The sequence below is a fragment of the Megalobrama amblycephala genome, linkage group LG2 (genome assembly GCF_018812025.1).
Source record: "Megalobrama amblycephala isolate DHTTF-2021 linkage group LG2, ASM1881202v1, whole genome shotgun sequence".
NCBI classification, from domain to species: Eukaryota; Metazoa; Chordata; class Actinopteri; order Cypriniformes; family Xenocyprididae; genus Megalobrama; species Megalobrama amblycephala.
Window position 1 is genome coordinate 2,279,051 of NC_063045.1, and position 25,763 is coordinate 2,304,813.

Below are 25,763 nucleotides of genomic sequence, written 5' to 3' on the forward strand. Positions count from 1 at the left end.
AGTAACAACGGCAGATTATGAGTTACCTGCGGTGAGTCCGACATAATGAATCCACTAAGTGTGTGCGCGGCACACTTAACGATTGTAAGGCCGATTATGAATGTAAATTGATACTTATGACTGATTGCGCTCAAACGCATCCAGTCAGAGCCAGTTGCGTTCAGTCTGCGATTACAGTCGGTGTTCAAATTCCATGTGAAAGTATATAAATCTGCTTCAGGAGCAGGAAACTATCGCTGTATGTTGAGCACAGTCAGAATGTTTTAGCTAGTCGTAAAATGTGTTCCCGGCTTAATAACAGCGAATGCCGGTGGTAAACAAACACTCGTGCACGCGTTTTGGGAGGCGTTCATTTAAAATGAGCTGTGAAGGAGGGGGTTGTTCTTACGCATGCGCTCATTTCAAAATCTCAGTAACAGTATTTGGATTCTCAGTCGACTTAAAAATCCTCTCTATCACCTTTAAATCCCTGTCGAGTGAACTTCCCATTAAATTGGCCACAGAGATAAAATATAATCAAAGCTTTATTGTCATGACTGTCTGGCATTTACAGTATTTACAAAACATAGGCTGTATGGTGCTGTAAGTAGGCAATTAAATAATACATAATATTAGTTGGATAAACAACATATATATATACAAAAGTTTTGGGACACCTTTACGTCCACATGAACTTTGCTGACATCCCATTCTTAATCCGTAGGGTTTAATATGGAGTTGGCCCACCATTTGCAGCTATTACAGCTTCAAGTGATGAGTAACACTGTTTCATATGCTAGCCAAAGTTCATTTTAAAGCCTGGCCAAAGGATTTTTAACAAGACAAGTCCCTGTATTACAAAGCACTTAGCTCTGTGAATGTCACACTTCAAATCCCCCAGAATGATCTTCTGGGATTTCCTCATAATACTCAGAGTAAAACTGAAAAATATCTTTCTGAATTAGTGCTAATTTCTGTTGCTACATGTGGTGATTTTTACAAACCCGAAACTCAACCAGACTCATGAACTGCAGGGTGAGGCCGAAGCTCTTAGTGCAAGCGATCACACAGCTGGATCCTGTACAGTAAACTGAAGTTTGATCATCTCCTCAAGGCGATTCCAGCATACACCACATCATTCTCCTCTTTTATGTTCTGCATAAAAACACAGTACACAGATTTCAAAAAGTCTTCTAAATGAAAATGTAGCAAATTAATCTTAAAGAATGATTGAGATTCAGTGATTATAAATTTTTTCATCTACAGAAGATCTTACTGAGAATTAACAGAGGTTTAGATGTTTTATTATTTAGTTTGCCGTTACCATAATGGAGATGAGTGTTTGCTTTAGTTGAGCTCTTGACCCTTGATTTGTGAACATTATTTTTTCTTTGGCTGCTGTAACTGTCTTTAAACAACTGTGATCAGATGATGTTAGCTAATTACTAATGGTCTTATTAATTGATCTCATCAGATTTTTAGCTCATTACCAGCTTCACTTATTACTAACCAGATTGACTTTATTTCTGTCACACGTCTACAGAAGATCTTATTGAGAATTAACAGAGGTTTAGATGTTGATGCCTGGAGCTCACACCTCTAATAACTTCTAAACAAATGTTCAAATAGGTGCTTTGTTAATAAATTGCATATTTAAGATCTAAACAACTACATTCTAGACTCTTAAACCTCTTAAAACTACATTCCATGAGTATTAGTATTGGTAAAAGTGTAGTGGGGTTTGCTCTTCCACCATTGATGCAGAACTATTGTAAAAAAGTAATTTAAATAAATGTAATTTTATATTATATATATATATATATATATACAGTGGGTACGGAAAGTATTCAGACCCCCTTAAATTTTTCACTCTTTGTTATATTGCAGCCATTTGCTAAAATCATTTAAGTTCATTTTTTTCCTCATTAATGTACACACAGCACCCCATATTGACAGAAAAACACAGAATTGTTGACATTTTTGCAGATTTATTAAAAAAGAAAAACTGAAATATCACATGGTCCTAAGTTTGATGTGTAATCAGTGTGACTTCTTTTTTTTTTTTTGCACAAACAGGAAAAAAGGTTGTAGTATGGAGCTCTATACAGTGTGTCTACTGACAGAAGAGGTTTTGCAGTTATTTGAGATTTGAAGTCTGTAGTTCAGAGATTCTGCACTCTTAGTGATTCAGTTGCTTTAAAAACATGATTTCAGAACAAATAACCTATGGACAGAAAGCTATGTAGTTCACTATGAATTTGGACAGTTATATCATCAACTGACACAAGAAATACAGTATCAGCTCATGTTGATCACTGGAAATATTAACTAATAATAAAATGGACTTTGTTGATCTTTTACTCTCTGTAGTTACTATATGGTGCAGTGAGTGTCCTGCAGGTTTGGGACTAATGCATTACAAGTAACTTGAGTTACGTAATCAGCTTACTTTTTTCAAGTAACAAGTAAAGTAACAAATTACTTTTAAATTTTCAACAAAATATCTGAGTTACTTTTTCACATTTTTGACTGACAGTGCTCCTGTCCCTATGTTGAGAGAAATCCTAAGTGTACAGACAGTGTTTTAGAATGAATGTGAGCATGCATTTACTCATCTCAAATAAACAGTTTTACTCAAAATGAATAAAAACAGTTAAATGTGATCTAAAAATTTTGTGCAAACCTGCAATAATTATACTTCATGTTCTTAATCTCACTTAATTTAACTCTGTTCTCTACTATACAGGTGTGAATTTGTATTTCACACTTACTTCTATTAAAAGTAACCGAGTAACACAATAACTTACTTTTTTAGGGAGTAAAGTAATATTGTAATGTAGGGCTGTTCAACGATAACCGTGGTTATCGTGTACAAAATAAGAGTCTGTGTTTACGTAATATATATGTGTTTGTTTTGTGTATAATTATTATGTATATATAAATACACACACATACATGTATATATTTAAGAAAAATATCTTATATTTCTATACAAATATTTACATTTATATATAATTTAAATATATAAAAATATAAATATATTTATATATTTATACATACATGCTTATATTTCTTAAATATATACATGTATGTGCCCTATTGTAATGTATTACTTTTAAAAGTATATTTCACCAACACTGGTGTCGTGAGTATTATTATATGAGTCAGTGTTTCTCACAAAGAATGCTGATCTTCTGGCTGAAATGCTGCTTTTTTGTGTTTCTGTCTGAATAATGTTAAAAAATGACATTTCATCCACAAGAGCATGTCTGACTCAGTGCTGAAATAATACAGAGATGCTGAACATAAATTAGAAATAATTGATCTTACCGATTTCTGTGCTTTTCTTTGGTAGAATATTGGATCAGCGTAAGTGATCTCTTCATCACGAGACTGAACTGTTTCATCTATAATAATACATACATTAACTCAACAACAACAATCAACAAAAGTCCCTAGCAGAGCATGGAAAACATCTTAACAAGTTAAGATACGTTAATTTATCAGGTATAGTTAGAAAAGACATTAGAAAGACATATGCAGATCATTTGGAAAACCAAACCTGAGGAATGTTTAAAGTAATTTGCATTTTTTCTGTGTAATGAATAATTGAAGCTCAACAAGTAAAACAACATTCACATAGAAAAGTTTATTTGAAAACCAGCTGAGGACTGCAACTTTACAGGTCATAAAGTGTAGAGAAATTTCATTCATTATTAAATTAAGGCAGATTTACATTTGTGCTCGACTTTTCAGTGTTTTAGTTTTAGAAATGCAGAACCTCATTTTTGCGAATGAGAACAGTAAATGGAGAATAATTGTTTAAATTATAATTAGGAATAAATAATATTCATATTTTGGTGTAATACTTGTCAAAAGCAATAGATTATTCTTACCTGCTCTGTCAATTTTTCTGAGTCGCCTGCAGATGCAGCAGATCACGACAACAATCGACAGAGATCCAGCAGCAGCAGCAACAGCAGAGATCAAAACTATCAGAGAGGCTGAGCCTGGAGAGACTGGAGGAGTTGAAGGAGAGGAAAACAGAGTAAGTCCTTAATGTATGTCAATGTGTCTGATCTACAACAAAAGAGATGAGATCAGTAAATAATCACATATATCAGCCCTGTGGTACCTGCACATGTGTGACAGAGGTGAGTGATGTCCAGATGTTGAGTCTGGTTGCTGATGGGATTGTTCAGCACACAGCTGTAGGTGTTTTTATCCTGATATTCCACCTCCAGAGGTAGAGAGAGACTGATGCTGAGATCAGACACACTGATGCTGGACAATAAACTGTTTCCTTTGTACCAGGAGAGAGTCACATGACCCACATTCACAGCTGAACACACCAATGAACAATTTGATGATGATGATGATGATGATGATGATGAACATTGTGAAGAGTTTCTGCTGATGACAGGAACAGACAGACGAGCTGAAAAACATGAGAGAACAAACAATCAACATCGATGTTTCATTCAATGTGTTTAAGTGTTTAGTGTGATCACAGTGAGTGTTTTATGTAAAAAATTAAACAAGAATATTTGAAGAAGACAAATGACATCTCTACTCACCATAGATGGAAACACTGAATGTTTTTGTTGTTTTTTTCGCTCCTCTTATCTCTAGTTGATAATCTCCAGCATGTTCAGTTGTGATGTTTGTGATGGTCAGAGATCCAGTTTGATCGTCCAGCTTCAGTCTGTCTCTGAATCTCCCATCAGGACCATCAGATGTGGAGAAGATTCCAGCAGCTCTATTGATTTGAGCTATCGGAGACTTCACAGCTCCGTATTTCCACAGTATGTAGTCATCTTCATGTATTTCAGTAAGATCAGTGTATAAAGTGACAGAATCTCCCTCCATCACTGACACTGAATCACCAAACACACCTGATGAACAGACAGATTTACACTGATTAAAGTTATTAATTGTTTGTAAAGTCTGAAATCAGCTGTAGTTTGTAACCTTTAAATATGAATTGAAGAACAGCAGCAGAGTCACAAAAGAAAATTAAAGGTGATTTAGAGCATGTGTTTGAACCAATTTTTTTTTTCATAGTGTTTTATTTGCTTGTAGTCTAAAATAAATGTGTGAAGTTATACTTTCAAGCTGTTAATTTTGTTGCTCACTTTCAATAATTGTATTTCATATATTTATGATTGATATATATATATATATATATATATATATATATATATATATGTGTGTGTGTGTGTATGAGAAATAAAGCTCACTGTATCTCACTCCTGGTTCCCCTGCTTTTTGACCAATGAATTTACATGACTTTTGTAGTTGTTTCTGAGCCTCAGTTTTAGAAATGTCACTCTTTTCAATGAGTTTTAATCTAAATATTAAAAGTCATAGAAATTAATGAAAAATTCTATCCATGTATTTTCGAGGCTAGGAACTAAGAATTATTATTATTATTTTTTTTGGGTGCAGCCCAATAGAGATCACAAATAGAAACCAGAATACTATAAGTAGACTGCACAATAATGCCCCATAAAAATAGTGTCATTTGAACAGTAGTAGTAGATTATTGCTCTGAAACAGAATAAAATGAAGCAAAAAATTATTTTATAACTTACCATTCAGATGCCAACAGAACAAAACAAACAAATAAAACATTTAAGTGTCCGAACTAGTACCACTAGCCACCAAAAACACTCCACCAGTTAATCTGATGTGTGAATCTGAATCCTCCCCCGACAGAGTTTGCCCCTCCTATAGTTTACACGCACACACACTCTGAACACATGTTGTGTTTGTAGTTATATAATATAATGTCTAATATATCAAACTGTATGAATACTTTAACTTAATGACAGAAAAGATACATTCCTCATTTTTATGGCGTAACGTTGATGTTTTTGAAAGATATTTACCTGGCTCTGTTAAATACATAAAAGTAGAAGAATATAATTTGATGGTAAAATAAAGCTGATTGATTTAAAATAAGTGATTTTTAATAATTCAGTTTTCAATTGTGCTTGGCCAAATAAAGTTGGAACAGTCCATCCTCGCACATTATCAGTTTTACTGAAGTATGCACTATGAAGCAACTGCGCTTCTAGTCAAACTGAAACTTGCTGTGGTTTCATTTCTTCAGACATGATGTTTTGAGTGAACAAACAGCTTGTGCATTTAGTGCATGTGGTTTGTATGTGAAGGGTTTTTTTTCCTGTCCTTAAATAAAAAGGTTTCAAAGGGTGGTTTTCACAGTGATTCAACAGAAGAATTATTTTGGGTTCACAGAGAACCTTTTAGTGAACAGTTCAGTTCTTTGTTTTGTTTTTTGTTTGTTTTTTTGTTTTTTTTTAGTGTGAAGCAAACTTAAATATTTTAAAGAACCCATTTCCACTATAAAACACAGACATCAAGAATCAGTGTATGTTTCTCATCAGTAGTGACATGCTTCATGCTGGGAGCTGCCATAATATAAAAATCATGAGACCATATGAAACATGTCACCACTGATGAGAAATATATGCTGGTTCTTCATGGCTTAGGTATCTAATTTTTCTTCCCACAATATGTTTTAAAGTTAAAAGTCTGATCTGTGGCATAAAGGAACTGTGGGGTAAATAACTTTGATAAACAGCCACATTCAGTCAGTGACGGGACAAAACAATCATCTCATCTGATTGCTCTTGTTTATGGTCTCCTGCTTAAGTTTTAGGCCCTGTACCAAATGGCACACTTCTTGTGCCCTTTCGGTTTTGTGGACTTACGCCGCTGCGTGCGTGTGTCCGTTAAATCCACAAGACCGTAGGGTGTCCCATCCATCATTTAAGCTTAAAGAAGGGTGCTCGTGAGCGCCCCCTTTGCGGCTGCTATGCGCCCTCAATGCGCACTTCTGCTGAGCCCACAAGACTGTGAGCTACGCAGAGGACTTTACCCGGCAGTCAAAGCGACATTATGTCGTGAAAGTGCGGGCTCAGAGGAAGAGCGTGGGGGGTTAGGGTACCATTTGGGACAGGGCCTTACATTTAACACCCTGCTGGTGGTATGGGATTAAATTCCCACTAATAGTATTAGTCACGGATTAAAGAATAATAAGCATGAATCAAAAATTTAAAAACATGTCAAAATAAAAATACATAGCACAAACTTAAAAAAAATATGCAAAATGATCAGAATGGCAAAGAACGTGGTCACGGATCAAAATATAACAAGCGTGAATTGAAAAATTAAAAGCGCATTTAAAAAAATAACAAGCATGAATCAAAACTTTAAACACATTAAAAATGATATTGCACAAATCTAAAACTTGTGTTTATGTATTAAAAGTTCAATTCAATTCATATTTATTTGTATAGCGCTTTTCACAATAGATATCGTTTCAAAACAGCTTTACAGAGAATGCATGTCAAAATTACGGGCATCCCGAGGTAAAACAGAAAAGCAAATGGAGAATAATTAGCGTAGCTGCTGTTCATAACATTAAAGGATTAGTCCACTTTTAAATAAACTTTTCCTGATAATTTACTCACCCTCATGTCATCCAAGATGTTCATGTCTTTCTTTCTTCATTTGAAAAGAAATTAAGGTTTTTGATGAAAACATTCCAGGATTATTCTCCTTACACTCAAAAAAATGATTCAGGCCCTTCATAGATATGACACATTTAAATTTCATTCACTTTACTTAAACATATCTAATTAGGAGTAATACGTATTTATATTTAATGAGTCTAACATAAAATATTTAAATAGTTTAATCTATGAAATTTATTTAAATTTTACCAACTAAATTTAAATTGATTTGGGAAATAGGAGTGCCTTCTGCGCATGCAATGCAATGCAAAATAGCACTGTCAGTGAGCGAGACCAGTGTGCAGTTCAGAATTTGACTATCGCTAACTGGCTGGCTAGCTGGCTTGATTTCATTCATTGAATACGTTGGATTGCGATCAACGAACATACGTTACTCAATTCAAATCAAGTTTGCTAGCCCAGGGAACAAAGTGATACAAATTAATTTATGGCTAGCAATATTTCCAAATCTAATTATGCTACAGTAGACTTCAATGGAGCCCAAACAGTTGAAGGTCAAAATTAGTTTCAGTGCAGCTTCAAATTGTTCTACACAATCCCAGATCAGAAATAAGAGTCTTATCTAGTGAAACCATCACTCATTTTCTGAAAAAAAAATTGAAAATTTAAAGTTTTAACCTTAAATGCTCATCTTGAACTAGCTCTCTTCTTCTTCTTCTTAGTTTTATGGCAGATTGCAACCATGGCTTATCAGGTGCATACCGCCACCTAGTGTATCAGAATATGTAGCATGGATACGAATCTACTTTACATTAATAAAAAAAAAAAAAAAAATCTAAATCCTATATCCTTCAAATATTCCACGACAGCATCCTGCGTTTTTTAACCCCTTCTCCTGTTGTTCCCAAAACACCTTCAAGGTTCCATTTCCTTCCAATCTGAATGATCTTTTGCTTTAATCTATTCCTCTCTTCCCTATATTTAATGTAACAGTGTATGTTCTGCATTTTCTGTGATTGTACATTCTATCTGATTTACATTTACCTAACAAAAACGTTTTATTTAACACTGTATGGTCAAACCTCAGTCTGGTTAAAACAGACTCCTCCCTTCTTTTCCTTCCATTAATACCCTGTGCATTAATACATTTCTGTATACTATAATATTTTCTTCCACTATTATCCATGTCCCATATGTCCTGCCATTTCTTCATTATTTCTTTTTTAATTATTGCTTTAGCTTCTCCTTTGCCAAATGGAATATTTATAATATTGTTTATCCTGGTTGATTTCTTTGCTATTTTGTCTGCTTTCTCATTCCCTTTTATATATACATGAGCAGGTACCCAGCAGAATCTCACATCTCTCTGAAGCCGCCGCAATCTAAATAAACTTTGGTGGATTTCTAGTATTAAATCTTCTCTGTTAGATCTCATATTTTGAATACTGCAAAGGGCTGCTACAGAGTCAACACAACATACCACTCTATCTGGTTTTACTTCTTCCAGAACTAGCTCTCTTCTTCTTCTTTTGATTTTATTGGCGGATGGCAAACCAACTTAAGGTGCATTTACCGCCACCTACTGGACTGGAGTGTGGGCAGCAACTTAGCAAAAAGGACTTCTAGAGAAAAAAAAAACACAAAATAACTAAATATTCTTATCAAAATCTTTCACTTAACCCAGTATTTTTCAAATAATGCATTAGAAGACTGAATATTTCCCAGTCATTGTTTTCCCTAGAAGATTTTCTTATGTCATATTTTGCTTTCCAACTTGTATTTCTAATTCCCTTCTTTCTTCTTCATATCTTTTACAATCCATTAAAATGTGTTTTACTGTCTCTTCTGTTCTAAGATGTGTAACTGTCTTTTCTTCCTTTGGATTCCTTCTCTGCCTAACACTTAAGCCTACTTGTTTTTGTATATTATACAGATGCCGTCCAATATCAGCTATGTCCCAATATTCTTGCCATATTTTGTTTACATGTCCCTTAATAATGGTTTTAATTTCTGCTCTACATAATGGTATTTGTACATCAACTATTTCATGTTTTATTGATCCTTTTCCCAGAGTATCTACTATCTCATTTCCTTCCACACCTACATGAGCAGGAACCCAAAGGAAGAAGACATCCAGCCCTTTATCATTCAGTATTAAAAGCAAATGGAATATCTGGTATATGATATCTTAGAACTACCTCTCTTCTTCTCTATTTGAATATATACTATATATACTATTGAACTATTGCATATAAAAATTAGTTCAAACTTTGGCCTGTGGAGGGCAGTAATACACTTAGCAGTGTCTACACTGCTGGAATTCAAATAGAGAAGAAGAAGAGAGCTAGTTCAAGATAAGCATTTAAGGTTAAAACTTATATAATTTTCTTTTTTTTTTTCAGAAAATGAGCAATGGTTTCACTAGATAAGACCCTTATTTCTCATCTGGGATCGTGTTGAACAATTTGTAGCTGTACTGAAACTGTAATTTTGACCTTCAACTGTTTGGAGTCCATTGAAGTTTACTATAAGGAGAATAATCCTGGAATGTTTTCATCAAAAACTTTAATTTCTTTTCGACTAAAGAAAGAAAGACATTCCTTGCGTTCCATTCAGAAGGGCTCATCCCTATGCCCTAATCCCTTCAAAGGGTTTACTCTCCGGAGTGAGAGCTTCGAAGGGATGAAGGATGAAGGGTGAAGGGATAAAAAAAAAAACACTTCTTTTGGAACGCACTTCTGCGTCATCTTAACAAGACAATCAAAGAGGAGTAGATTGTGCAAGCTGCGGCCTTTATTTAACGTTAGTTTATTTATTTATTTATTTATTTATTTATTTTAGGTTTATCGCATGTAGGCTATATTGTATTTATATTTTAAACATTTGAATGGACTGATAAAGGGAGCTGTAAAGTATTTTTGTTGAAGTAGAAAGTCGTTTTGACCATAATAATGTACCAAATCTAACTCATATAAATATTAGGCTACAGTAGTACAGAAAAATATTATATATTTAAAATATGTATAAAATATTATACATACCTTTATAGTTAATCGAACTCTGAGCCTCCTGTACCCATTCTGTGACGTCAAACTTCCCTGTGCAAAGGATCATGGGGGACCGAAGTGTCCATCAGTTGTTCCCTTCGAAATCCTTAATTCCGAAGGGCCCTTTGAAGTGGCCAGTTTTGAGCACTTCGGTTTGGAACGACCCTTCAATATGGCGGCCATGATTATTTTCACTCCGAAGTGCCCTTCGGAGGGCGATATATCCCGTTTGGAACGCACTGATTGACATTGTGGATGACATGGGGGTGAGTAAATTATCAGGAAAAGTTTATTTAAAAGTGAACTAATCCTTTAAGCAAAGATGTGTTCAATTGATCTGACATGAGATGCATTATGTGAATGCTTGGCTAAAGATATGTGTCTTTAATCTAGATTTAAACTAGCGAGTCTGAGCCCCAAACATTAGGAAGGCTATATTCCAGAGTTTCGGAGCCAAATGTGCAAACGCTCTCCCTCCTTTAGTGGACTTAGCTATCCTAGGTACAACCAGAAGTCCAGAGTTTTGTGATCTTAAAGAGCGTGAAGGATTGTAGGGCGATAGAAGATTGGTTAAGTACACAGGAGCTAAACCATTTAGAGCCTTATAGGTCATTAGCAATACTTTATAATTGGTACGGAACTTAATGGGTAACCAGTGTAGAGATGATAAAATTGGTGTTATATGATCATATTTTCTTGACCTGGTAAGAACTCTGGCAGCTGCATTTTGTACTAATTGTAGCTTATTTATTGAGGAAGCAGGACAAAAAAAGTTGTTTTCCTTTGCTTTTATTACTCTGTTCTTTCTGCTCTTTTACATTTTCTGCTCATATTTTACTCTTTTGTACACTTGTGCTGTTTTTCTCTTTGCTCTTCTTTTTACATTTTGCTCTTGCGTTTCCAAATGTTGCAGTTCGAGTTTCATGTAAATCAGGAAGGGCTTAAGCATCACCATTGTTCCACTAGTACTAGATTGACAGCTCCTCCTCTAGCCAATCAATCGAAGAGAGGGAGATGACATCACTTCAATGCGACTCATGGCTACTGATGCTCACACTCATACAGGAGAATTTTTTTTGTGTATTTCACATGTATCTGTATTGATTTAATGCTCTGATGTTTTGTATTGCATAAAAAAAAAACTCATACAGGAGAAGATATAATTTGAAACTTTAATTTAATTTGAAACTTTACAAGGACTTTCAGGCTGTAAAGCTATCTGAACTATGGACAAATAATTCCTTTTTGAGTGGTGCAAATTCTTGGGAAAATGAGATCCAGTCAGATGATAAAGTTGATGAATTATTTATTCATTACAATTAAATTTAGCCTCACACGCAAACTTTTATCGATAATGAAAATATTTAAAACCAAAAGGTAAAATAACCATCATAGAGGAGTAGTCAATAGTTAAAGATAAATTTAGAGTATTGTATCTAATAGATGAAGATCAAAAAGAATTAAAACATTATACATTTCCACATAAGAGAGAGAAGCAGAAGCCAAGGAGAGCAAAGGAAGGCAAAAGCTGAATTATCAATGGCCCGGTCAGCTTTATACCATGAGCATATAGGGAAATTTACATCCCACACAAATTGATGTTTTTGTTCTAAAAGAAAAGGTTAAATGGTTTTACCTATTAGTCACAGACTGGTCCAGTGTCAAAAATAGATATAAGAGTTGTTTTGACCCCCTTTGGGAAGTTTGCAAATCTTACCCTTTTAAATGTCATCAGGAATAATAGCAGACATATTTTGATCAGATTCAAATTCAAATGGTTAATTCTGAAAAACATCACTTCTGCAGTACTTAGCAGGCGTCCAATATCTGACCACAAACGTGTCAGCATGACCTGTCACACTGGAAAACTTAAAGAACAACTGAACATAACAATCATACTCTTAAATATAAAATAAGAATAACCATAAGGGTACAATAACAAGTAAATACTTGAAAATATGATAAGAATTAATATATAACATATGAGTACATAAATATAGGAAATGAAAAGTGAAACTGATAAATCATAAGCCATAAACAATTAACATAAATATTAATAAAAGTGCATGAATATGAATATTGACCATTTCGGATCCACCATTGAGATACTCTTTTTAATGTGCAGTCATTTTATATTTGTTAATCTTTATGTTTATAATATATGGTATTTGGTGTTAAAATATTACTTGGCTCATGATGCTAATATGCTAATGCTACTGTAGTTAATATACTTCTTAATTGTTAAACGATCATAGGTAACCTTGTAAATTAATTCTAAAACTGAATGTATCATTTCTGCATTGACGATAGCGTACAGAGGAGATAATTACAGAAACAGGTGGATTTGATTTGCAGAGATTTATTCACACATTTACTGTGTTTATTTACATAACTACATAATTGCACAGTACTACAAGATTGTTTTAAATATAGCTTTAAATACAAAATTATAGATAAGGGATGGGCAGCTTCAGTTCTGGAGTGCCGCTATCCTGCAGAGTTTTTTTTTTTGTTTGTTTGTTTAGCCTAACCTGTCACAGATTATGTTCCCCTCCCACTTCCCAATATTCCAGCCCAAATCATCACCCACGAGCTCCTTGCTGATGTCGCAGTCTTGTTGGAACGTGGTGGCCATTCACCAACCATCCAGAAATCCATCCATTTAGACCATCCATTGTAGTACGGCATTAGTCAGTGAATAAAACTATTTAAAAATGAGTCTTCATGTATTTCTAAACCCACTGTAAATGTTTCTCTTTGTGAGGTTTGGTTAGTGGTGGCTAAAATGCATCTTTACACACAACTGCCAGCCTGCATGGTGAGGTTCTAGAGACACCAGAAGCTTCAAATACCTGTTTGCTGGCTTTTGACACTGTGACACTGACTTTTTTTTTTTTATAGCTGCCCTTTTAATACAATAATTTTTTTGACAGGAACTTTCCTTAATAAGCCTTTATCTGACCGAGTTCTGCTGTGCTCTAAATCGCTCACAAATCTTATGATAATTTGATAATCTCCATTCAGTTTTCATGCCTTTTGCACAACATTGCATCATTTCATGCTTTTCATCTTCAGAAAGATCTTTGACTTGAGAACTGTGACTTGCTTAATAATGTGGAACAACCTCTAAGTAGGGTTTCCATAGATCTGGCAAATTATTTTGTCTGAGATTGATACCAGTTTTCTAAAAAGACATGGAGAAATAAACAATCAAACATTTTTCTCAGATTCACTGAGAACAGTTGATCAAGTGTCTATGGGCTTAACCCTATGGTTTTACCAGATCTCTGATCAGTGTGGGATTACAAATTTAATAATCTGTTTAAGATCTGCTGATCCTTCATCCTGACATAACCTCACATGAAATACTAAGGTGAAGTACATTGTATTTAGCATTTTGAGGTAAAGATGATGACATTCTAAGGAGATCAAGGCAGGACATTAACCTTTTGTCTTCATGAACTTCCTGACCATTTGGCATGACAAGATCAAGATACAGCTGTGCTTTTGTCTCTATGATAATGTGAAGGCATGGGCGATACTGTCAGACTGATTGGGTTAGCACCTATGCATTTGAATGCTTTGATCTTCCTACTGGAAGTCAAACTATGTGTGAATGTTTACATAGTTCTTGTGACCAGCAACTGTTTATACTATTTGGGGTACTATTATCTACACAATCGGGGGTAATTTCCTGTATTGTCTTTTGATGCTTTTGTTTTAGTGAACACTTCTAAGGCTGTGTGTAAGGGCAACACCTTTAAGGACTGCCCACTGAATGCCTATAAAACATCATGTATACACTGCATTAGTTAGACTTGGATGACTAGCGACACACAGCACATTTCTCAATAAAGAGTAACTTCTGCTTGAAAGATATCCCAACGTCTCCTGGTCTCTGCTTCGACGAGGAAAACGTTTCCAACATCAGTTTTATACATTTGTAGATGCTTTATTAGACATTAGAATAATTAAAATGAATAATGTTATTATAATCTCTTATTGGCCTGTTTAGCTTGAGCCGTGGAACAAAAAAAAATGAGCCCTGAAAATTTATAAAAGAACACATATTATACAGACACTCTATTTAATCTTATTAGATGATTAGTTAATTGTATTTGATAGATTTTACTTTCAATAAAACTTTTGCAATAGATTTGTAAGAGGTGTTTTTTTATGCATATTTGGCCGATTTGGAAAAGAATCAGTGGTAAATTCATGCAGGCTAATAGTGAATTTAAATGTTGTGTGTTTTTATTTATTGCTAATAGCTATTTAATCAGAATAACCAAATGAAGAAAGATGATCATTGCAGCCAGCTTGTGCTGTCACAAAATTTACAAACAAGACTGCAAATATATTTAAAAGGAGACTGTAACCTGTGATCTGCCTCTTGTCACTGGATCTGCTCTTGGATTCTTCTCCCTTTCCTTATCTCAACTGCCTTTTATTTGAAATTATAATATTATAAATTATATTGTCTCCGTGCCTCACGCGTGCCATAAAACATCCAAATGTGGGAACCACATAAATGATGAATACAAGTAAAGCAAATGTTATGTAGCTTGCATAATCTCCAAAACAACAACAACAACAAAATTATATTAATATTTTTTCTCTCGAAAAATCGAACGCTTTTTTAGTTAAGCAATAAAATACACTGTTATAATATTTACATAATAACTGAACAGGATAACGAGGTTTTGTACGTATAATAACAATGTTTTTGTGTAAGCATGTTGTGTTTTTGTTGTGTTCGTCACTGCGCTTCAGTTAGGGTGGACCCAGATGCTTTAAGTAGTTTCACTTTCAACTGAACTGGCATTAATGCGGAAGAGAGATCGAGACGCCATTATTTCGCAGAACCTAAGCGCATTTTTGTCTGATGAAAATCTGTGAAAAATGGGTCTTCTCTTGACTTTTCTCTCAGTTGGATCATTTTTACTCTACCAAGGTAAGGCTGTACTGTTTTACTCTACAAGGTATGTGTTACAGTCTCTCTTCCGGTTGATAATAACGAACAAAGTACGTGACGCAGTTTAATTTGGTGCCAGCTCTAATAGCTTATACTCGACGGAAATGTATTTAATAACGTTTATTTCGCTCTTACTGTGTGTTGTGCTTGGTAAACCATGTATTAGTTAGGCCACAACCTTTCTTTAGGTCGACTTGACATAAAAACGACGACACACGTGACGCGGTTTCATTTCGCACCAGCTCTAAACTTAACACTCGAAAGAAGTTAAATGTTTCTGAAGTAGACTATTGCTGTTTATAATGAAATGCATTTGGAGTACCCCTCGGGATAAACTGTGTTTTCCGGGGGGAGGGGGTGGAAATGTCTTTTTTTTTTTTTTTTTTAAACAGCACGGTAGGATATAGTAAATTATTTTTAGGACGCCAAGGCGTGGCATGGTGACTAAAAGCAGCAAAGCAAATGCATAGCCTACTTAAGTTTGTGCGTGTGTGTGGCGCCTGACATACACATTCATGTTTTTGAATATGTGAAACAATTACATTACCCCAAAGTAATCATCTATACTGTTTTAAAATAATTAAAAATAAATAACAAAATGTCAGTATTCAGAACACTAAGTCATGCATTTGCGAGAGAATGCAAAAACCTGGACAAAAAAAAAAGAAGCAATCTGACACTTGGGTAAAGTTGGTTTTATATTCGCACATTCAGACTTCTGATAAATTCAGACTTTCCAATAAATGTGCAATAAATTAATGTTTGCAAATTTTAAGCAGCGACATAATATTGGCAACCAACGATTGTCAACTTACAACATTTTTCACAGTCGATCAAAATAGGCAAGTATTGTTTTAATGGCATATTTACTTGTGAATGTCCACTGAATGTCCAATGTAGTGTGATTAACAAGGCTATTGAATACGGATGTCCGAATGTGCGAATATAAAACCAACTTTACCCAAGTGTATCAGACGCATACAAACAGAATCCATGCAGACGTATGTGAAATGCAAACGGTCTTTATTGTGCTCCAACGAATTAATATTGCTTCTGATGGCCGATTTTGAAACACTGCTTCATTAAGCTCCGAATGTTATTTGGTGATTAGTTAATAGCATTTGATAGATTTTACTTTCAATAAAACATTTGCAATACATTTTTAAAAGGTATTTTTATGCATGTTTGACCTGAGTTTTGTTGCATTTGCAATGTTCTGACCACTAGGGGTCACCGTGGAGACGGGTGTCAGATTGTTTCGAAGCCTTGACACATTACAGCACATTTGCTTCCACTGCTTCAGTTTCATGAAGCCTCGATCTAACCATCACCAATTGCTTCCAGTTAGCTCTGTGGTGTCATTCTTTAAAGTTCACAGCATACAAATATCAAGTATATACCTTGCAATAGAACCATACCTCCACCTTACACATCACTCTGCACCTGTTTTCTGATTGCTCAGGAGCCCTTAATACACAGTACCAGAGCGCCACCCAATGGATATATAATTACATTAAAATGGCTTTAAAGTCCCCCTGTAGTCAATTATTTTATCCCTTAAAACTCATATTTGATCACCAAAATGTCACCAAAAAAAAAAAAAAAAATTCTTCATACCTTAAAATAGCTTGAATGTACTCTACACTCTTTCCTAATTTTAATATACACGGATCAATGAATATGCAAATTAGCCCCGCCTCCACTCACTCACGCCAGCTCGGAGAGTCTACTGTTGCTGTAGTGACGAACAATTTGTTGTCTGTGTCGTGGATATTTAAGAAAAAAGCTTGCTTTGCTTCGTATATTCAGTTTAACAGCTGTGCAACTGAACTACTCATATTTTCTGACGCTTAAATTGTGTTTTAAATTATGAATTGGTAAAATGCCTTTGCTAAACGGTCTGAATCCACTCACATTTGTTTGGACTGCTCTCTCACTGAATCACCTGAAGCGATTCTTCAGTAAAACAGACAGTATTGAGAGAACAAGCAGCCGTTTTCCTCTGTGAACATGGATGTTTGATAATTTCGTTGCTTTTTGGAGTTTTCAGATTTAAAAAACATGAAAAAGATGAAATCCTGCAGGCGCCCGTGCCTTCTCCGTACATTAAATAAATGCACATCCTTGAATGAATGCAGATTTCCAGCGTATTTACCTGAACTCATCAGGTAGGCTAATATCTTTGATCCATTCCAGAGGCGCCAAAATCAGAATTTATAATGGACTAAAATTCACTGAATAGCTCTCTCTGAACTTGACGTGCGAGGACACACTGACTGAATATACACACGAATCACGGTCACACGCTCACGCTCAGAGCAATATTGTTTTAGTTATGTTTTATAGTAATTTAAATATGAACTTTTTTGGCTTTACATCAAGTCAGCTGTCACTTTACTTTGGCGTGAGCCCCTATGTGCTCGTGCACTTGGCACAGCCCTTGTGATGGTTCTGTCATTCATTAATATGAATTAATATAATTAGCCTTTTGCTTGACTACATTATCAAACAGCTTCTTCATCTCAGAGTCAGACAGCTGCCTTCTAACAATCAGTATCCTTACAAACGCTTTGAACAACTCAGAACGTCAGTGGAGAAAGGCATATAGTTCATCATAACATCGTACTAGACTCGCTATATTGATAAATCTACACTATTTTTCATATCAACAGAAAATTTACCGGAATAACCTGCTTCTCTTGAAACTTCCCTGCCTTAGAGCAGTCATAGTTAATGATGCTAAAGCCTGCCGGCACGTTGTTGTGATTGGTTACAAGGTAGTCTGTGACGTCACAAACACTACCGATTTCAAACTGCAGGTTTTTGGTTTACTGCAGTTTAAACATAAAATACTCGGCAATGGTGCTGACTTATTAATTAGCACATTTTTCATAAACTCAACTGACTGGTTTCTCTTCTCTATGATTTCAGTCTCTTCAGACCTTACTGTACATGAGCCTGACCTTATGAGCTTCTACAACTTTTGACCTCCTAACTGTACTCCTTTCCACAAATTGTTCATAGAAATAAAAATAGAAAACAATGGTAACACTTTACAATAAGGTTCATTTATCATTAATATATTAACTAACATGAATTAACAATGAGCAATACATTAATTTACCTTATTATACACTCTAAAAAATGCTGGGTTAAAAACAACCCAAGTTGGGTTGAAAATGGACAAACCCAGCAATTGGGTTGTTTTAACCCAGTGGTTGGGTTAAATGTTTGCCCAACGTGCTGGGTAGTTTTATTTAACTCAACTGTTGTATAAAAATACAAAAAACTGCTTAAAATGAACCCAAAATATGCTGGAAATTAACATTTATTAATATGTTTAATAAATGAACATTTATTAATAAGATAATGAATAATAAACATTTATTAAATTGCTTATTAATAAATGTACACCTTTATTATTGTTGCCTCTAGTAATTATTTGTCTGATTTTTAATTTCTCACCTATTTTGGATTCATTTTAAGCCAGACATATAGTCATTTTTAATCAGTAGTTGGGTTAAATAAAACTACCCAGCAGGTTGGGCAAACACTTAACCCAACCACTGGGTTAAAACAACCCAATTGCTGGGTTTGTCCATTTTCAACCAAACTTGGGTTGTTTTTAACCAAACATTTTTTAGAGTGTACCTTATTTTAAAGTGTTACCATAAAAATGAATAACAGTTTTATCTTAGTCTTATTAAAGCAGAACTAAGTAACTTTTTTTACCTTCATAAATAGTTTTCTAAGTCCTTACGATGGTTAATTGACTTGTAGTGGTGTGTTTGAGGCGTGCACTAACCCCCTCTGGCACGTCTACGCCAGAATACAGCACTTGCAAGTTGAGCTGCACCGACCCGACACAATCTCGCCTCATGTTCACGTTCACGCGAGAGTGACAAAATGCTTTACGGTAATTCAAAAACAATGTATATATTATGACTTTATAAGACAATTTTGAAAATTACCCACCTCCATCGAGATTTCTTGTACTGTATTTGCAAAACTACTGCGTTGGTGAGCGTTGTAGTCGTTGTAGTCCAGAGCTGCGCTTGGAGTATTTATGACAGTGTGATTCACTGAAGGAACCTGTAGGGGGAGTTTCGCAAATCTTACTGAGTTCTGCTTTAAAGGTCCCATTCTTCGTGATCCCATGTTTCAAACTTTAGTTAGTGTGTAATGTTGTTGTTAGAGTATAAATAAAATCTGTAAAATTTTAAAGCTCAAAGTTCAATGCCAAGCGAGATATTTTATTTAACAGAAGTCGCCTACATCGAACGGCCAGTTTGGACTACATCCCTCTACTTCCTTCTTTAATGACGTCACTAAAACAGTTTTTTGACTAACCTCCGCCCACAGGAATACACAACAGTTGCGTTTGAGTGTGTTTGTCGCCATGTCGTCGAAACGCTGTTATTTTCATCCTGCAGTCCAATCACCGGGTCTGATTCCGGCTCAAATTAATAGGGTAAAATTAAAGACATGTTTACAATAACAACAACACTGAGCGCATACATCTCCACCATAGACTGTGATCTCCACGTTATGGTAAGAGGCGTGACTTTTCCGGGCACGGTGCTCAGAGCTGTCGAATCACAACACAGGAACGAACCGCTGGCACAATCAGAACTCGTTACGTATTTCTGAAGGAGGGACTTCATAGAACAAGGAAGTCATCAGCCCGTTTTTATGACAGTGGAAACAGCGGTATACAGATAAGTAAATTATGTGAAAAATACTGTGTTTTTTTACACGCGAAACATGAACACGTTATATTGCACACTATAAACACAATCAAAGCTTCAAAAAAACACGAAAAACGGGACCTTTAAGTGCAAACAATTAGTGATGTGCAACCATAATCAAAGTGCAATATTCAATATTCAAAGTGCAAATAGAGACCATTTATTTCTTCAAGCATGATACAGAGTTGAGAGATGGTTACAACTACACAGCCCAGCCTAAGATCGCTTTCATATTGAGAGATATTTGCATGCATAAGGAAGCCGCTTTCAAAATGTGGGGTATTGAAATCGCGTTTGAATGTGCGCTTGTTTACTTTCACTTTCGCGATCATGTATAATCTGTGAATGGGGAGCGACGGTGACCATTATCCAGCTGAATTAAATGTTTTTTATTTCTGTAAAAAGCAAAACACTCTGCCATGGCAATATCACTCAAGAGACATCTTTTCACCTTGACGAGAAATCTCGTCACATTTTAATCTCGCGAGATCTCGTCACACCCCTGCGGTGACTTTTTGGTGCGTCTGGTGGTTCAAGAGAAGAATAAAATTAAATGCATTAAATGCAGTCCAGTTTGTCTTTAGTCCCGTTGTACCCTAATATTCACAATACGGATGGGCATTTTCCCAAAATATTGTATTCGAATATTTGGGCTCGTAAAAAACGAATATTCGAATATTAATTTATTTAAATGAGGTTGAACGAGAAAGACGTTATTGTTTTATATTCCTCAACATTTTGTAACCATTTCTGAACAAGTTTACGATTAGGCAATAGCTATACACAACAAGCTTACATTATATCTAATTATATTCTTTTAGTTCAAAGCATTAAACAATATGTATAAACAGAAAATATTAAGAACAAATGCATTTAATCTCAAGCAGCGCGAGCGGGAAAATACTAATAAAGCAGACAGCGGCAGTTATTGTACAAAACGTACATAATACACTCGAGTTAGTATATGGTTATCGTGTTTATATTGTTTCACATGTTCCTGTTGAGAAAAACAATAATATCCACATGCTCGGGTGAGAAAACGAGCCGTGCTGACAGACGTTGCAGAGCATAGGCGCCGATCCCGTGGGTGCTCGGGGGCTGGAGCACCCACGGAAATGGTCGAGCACCCACGGAAAAATATTCTCCATTGATTTTAACCAATAGGAAATCAATTGTAGCTTTCAGACACGATCTTCACCCTTTTATAGTTTATTTAAGGCCGTTTCTATGACGATATTTTAATGGCAAACGTCGACAGCGCATCCAAGTGATGCGCGCGAGCATAAATGGCTCTGCTCTCGATCAGATACATGCGCGCGCTCCAACTCAAACTTTCCTTGCACCAGATATCAGCGAGAGCATGACTCGCGACAACACTCGTGAAAAGAATGTGCTTTTGGGTCGAAATTGTCATATTGCTGCACGGATATAATGCAAATAAAACATCAAGTTGACGTTGATTTGAGTTAAATAAGAAGCGAACTAGCGCTGAAACGTGTTCTTTTTGAAAGCATGAGGTGTGGCTCGTTTAAGTTAGTCTTCTGACATACGCGTCAATCTATCACTTGACTCTTATTTCCAGGGAAATTACTAACAAAATGCACACAGACATGTCCTTGCTCTTGATATACAAATATTAATTAACTTCTTTGAACTTTATGAGGGGGAAAAAAACGATATGAGGGCAGATTCTGCCAGATTTCGGGCAGAGATATATATATATATACAGGTCCTTCTCAAAAAATTTGCATATTGTGATAAAGTTCATTATTTTCCATAATGTAATGATAAAAATTAAACTTTCATATATTTTAGATTCATTGCACACCAACTGAAATATTTCAGGTCTTTTATTGTTTTAATACTGATGATTTTGGCATACAGCTCATGAAAACCCAAAATTCCTATCTCAAAAAATTAGCATATTTCATCCGACCAATAAAAGAAAAGTGTTTTTAATACAAAAAAAGTCAACCTTCAAATAATTATGTTCAGTTATGCACTCAATACTTGGTTGGGAATCCTTTTGCAGAAATGACTGCTTCAATGCGGCGTAGGCATGGAGACAATCAGCCTGTGGCGCTGCTGAGGTGTTATGGAGGCCCAGGATGCTTCGATAGCGGCCTTAAGCTCATCCAGAGTGTTGGGTCTTGCGTCTCTCAACTTTCTCTTCACAATATCCCACAGATTCTCTATGGGGTTCAGGTCAGGAGAGTTGGCAGGCCAATTGAGCACAGTAATACCATGGTCAGTAAACCATTTACCAGTGGTTTTGGCACTGTGACCAGGTGCCAGGTCGTGCTGAAAAAACGAAATCTTCATCTCCATAAAGCTTTTCAGCAGATGGAAGCATGAAGTGCTCCAAAATCTCCTGATAGCTAGCTGCATTGACCCTGCCCTTGATAAAACACAGTGGACCAACACCAGCAGCTGACATGGCACCCCAGACCATCACTGACTGTGGGTACTTGACACTGGACTTCAGGCATTTTGGCATTTCCTTCTCCCCAGTCTTCCTCCAGACTCTGGCACCTTGATTTCTGAATGACATGCAAAATTTGCTTTCATCCGAAAAAAGTACTTTGGACCACTGAGCAACAGTCCAGTGCTGCTTCTCTGTAGCCCAGGTCAGGCACTTCTGCCGCTGTTTCTGGTTCAAAAGTGGCTTGACCTGGGGAATGCGGCACCTGTCCACCTGTCTGACTCAGTCCACTGCTTCCGCAGGTCCCCCAAGGTCTGGAATCAGTCCTTCTCCACAATCTTCCTCAGGGTCCGGTCACCTCTTCTCGTTGTGCAGCGTTTTTTGCCACACTTTTTCCTTCCCACAGACTTCCCACTGAGGTGCCTTGATACAGCACTCTGGGAACAGCCTATTCGTTCAGAAATTTCTTTCTGTGTCTTACCCTCTCGCTTGAGGGTGTCAATGATGGCCTTCTGGTCGGCAGTCTTACCCATGATTGCGGTTTTGAGTAATGAACCAGGCTGGGAGTTTTTAAAAGCCTCAGGAATCTTTTGCAGGTGTTTAGAGTTAATTAGTTGATTCAGATGATTAGGTTAATAGCTCGTTTAGAGAACCTTTTCATGATATGCTAATTTTTTGAGATAGGAATTTTGGGTTTTCATGAGCTGTATGCCAAAATCATCAGTATTAAAACAATAAAAGACCTGAAATATTTCAGTTGGTGTGCAATGAATCTAAAATATATGAAAGTTTAATTTTTATCATTACATTATGGAAAATAATGAACTTTATCACAATATGCTAATTTTTTGAGAAGGACCTGTATATATATATACACACACACACACACACAAAGTAACTAACAAGCTACTTGAGTAGATTTTCATTGGATACTTTTTTACTCTTACTCAAGTAACTATTAGGATTATTACTTTCACTTTTACTTTGAGTAAATATTTCTATAAGTGTCACGGTGCACACAAGAACAAGATGGTAAGATCCAAGTGCAGCGATGTTTATTACAGGAGACTCCAAGCATGTAATCCAGAACACAGGCAAAGGTTAAACTCCACAAAAACAGTCCAATACAAAAAGCCAGAGAAACAAAGTGCACGTAACAAAATACAACAAACCACAACTGAGGACAGAAACAACTGAGATTAAATAGACAGACACTGATTACAAAATACATGACAGCTGGGTGTAATGATGTGATAAATGGATAATGAGTCCGGCAGTGCGTTATGGGTAGTGTAGTCAATGGGGTGAAAACAGTCCAGGATGGAGTGCCCTCAAGTGGCTAATTCGGGCACTCTCACTGACGGTCGTGACATTACCCCCCTCAAAGGAGCGGCTACCAGACGCTCCACCAGACAAAACAAAAACGAAAAACACAAACTCAGGAGGGAGGTGGACAGGAGGAGGATCAGGGGGAGGGATGGTGGGCCAGGACCAGAGTGCCCAACTGATAGCCAGGGTGGTGCTGGAGGAACTGACCAGGCTGGTTCCAGTGGTTCTGGAGTCCTGGCTGAGTGCCAGGGTGGCGCTGGAGGAACTGACCAGGCTGGTTCCAGAGGGTCTGGAATCCTGGCTGATTGCCAGGGTGGCGCTGGAGGAACTGACCAGGCTGGTTCCAGAGGGTCTGGAATCCTGGCTGATTGCCAGGGTGGCGCTGGAGGAACTGACCAGGCTGGTTCCAACGGTTCTGGAGTCCTGGCTGAGTGCCAGGGTGGCGCTGGAGGAACTGACCAGGCTGGTTCCAGAGGGTCTGGAATCCTGGCTGATTGCCAGGGTGGCGCTGGAGGAACTGACCAGGCTGGTTCCAACGGTTCAGACGGCCTGGGCAGTGGCGGCAGGGCAGAAAGCCTGGGCGGCGGCGGCAGGGCAGAGGGCTTGGATGACGGCGGCAGGACAGAAGATCTGGGCGGTGGCAGCAGGGCAGAAGGCTTGGACGGCGGCAGGGCAGTAGGCTTGGACGGCGGCGGCAGGGCTGGCCAAGGGTGCTTCGTGGCCATATCAGGGAGAGCGGGCAGCTCGGTGACGGCCTCCGTGGCCGTATCAGGGAGAGCGGACAGCTCGATGACGGCCTCCGTGGCCGTATCAGGGAGAGCGGAGGACTCAAGGACGGCAGCGGGCTCAGACTGGAACTGCTCTGGGACGGCAACGAGTTCAGACTGGAACTGCTCAGGGACGGCAACGTGCTCAGACTGGGGCTGCTCTGGGACGGCAGCGTGCTCAGGCTGGGGCTGCTCTGGGACGGCAGCGTGCTCAGGCTGGGGCTGCTCTGGGACGGCAGCGTGCTCAGGCTGGGGCTGCTCTAAGAGCATCCTCCAGGCACGCAAGACCGCCAAAACATAGAACGTGAGGACAGCCCTCTTAGCCATCACCGGACTGATAGGGAGAGCATGCCGTACTGGAGCGGACTCACTGGCTGGAGCGGACTCACTGGCTGGAGCGGACTCACTGGCTGGAGCGGACTCACTGGCTGGAGCGGACTCACTGGCTGGAGCAGGCTCTGGAGTGGACTCACTAACTGAAGCGGGCTCTGGAGTGGATTCACTGACTGGAGCGGGCTCTGGAGTGGACTCACTGGCTGGAGCGGGCTCTGGAACGGACTCACTGGCTGGAGCGGGCTCTGGAGTGGACTCACTGGCTGGAGCGGGCTCTGGAGCGGACTCACTGGCTGGAGCGGGCTCGGGCTGTTCTGAGTGCATCCTCCAGGCACGCAAGACAGCCAAAATATAAAAAGTGAAGACAGACCTCCTGGCCATCACGGGACTGACAGGGAGAGCATGCGGGACTGGAGTGGACTCACTGGCTAGAGCGGGCTCTGGAGTGGACTCACTGGCTGGAGCGGACTCACTGGCTGGAGCGGACTCACTGGCTGGAGCGGACTCACTGGCTGGAGCGGACTCACTGGCTGGAGCGGACTCACTGGCTGGAGCGGACTCACTGGCTGGAGCGGACTCACTGGCTGGAGCGGACTCACTGGCTGGAGCGGGCTCTGTAGTGGACTCACTGGCTGGAGCGGGCTCTGTAGTGGGCTCACTG

General features: G+C 37.6%; 1 protein-coding gene and 1 long non-coding RNA gene across 5 annotated transcripts in view; one reads left to right on the top strand and one right to left on the bottom strand.

The window, feature by feature from the left end:
• Positions 1-454: 454 nt before the first annotated feature.
• LOC125263155 lies at positions 455-4,004 on the bottom strand. Its single transcript, XR_007183705.1, has 3 exons — positions 3,876-4,004; positions 3,310-3,386; positions 455-1,134 (listed from the first exon to the last, which is right to left on the bottom strand). It is a non-coding gene; the product is annotated as an uncharacterized LOC125263155 (long non-coding RNA).
• An 11,321-nt stretch (positions 4,005-15,325) lies between these two features.
• Positions 15,326-25,763, top strand: part of LOC125263156 — a 32,748-nt gene continuing 22,310 nt past the window's right edge. For all 4 annotated transcript variants that reach the window (XM_048182068.1, XM_048182070.1, XM_048182067.1 and 1 more), the window contains exon 1: positions 15,326-15,482. In XM_048182068.1, the coding sequence (XP_048038025.1) occupies positions 15,431-15,482 (52 nt within the window). In that variant the 5' untranslated portion in view covers positions 15,326-15,430. The remainder of the gene's footprint in view (positions 15,483-25,763) is intronic.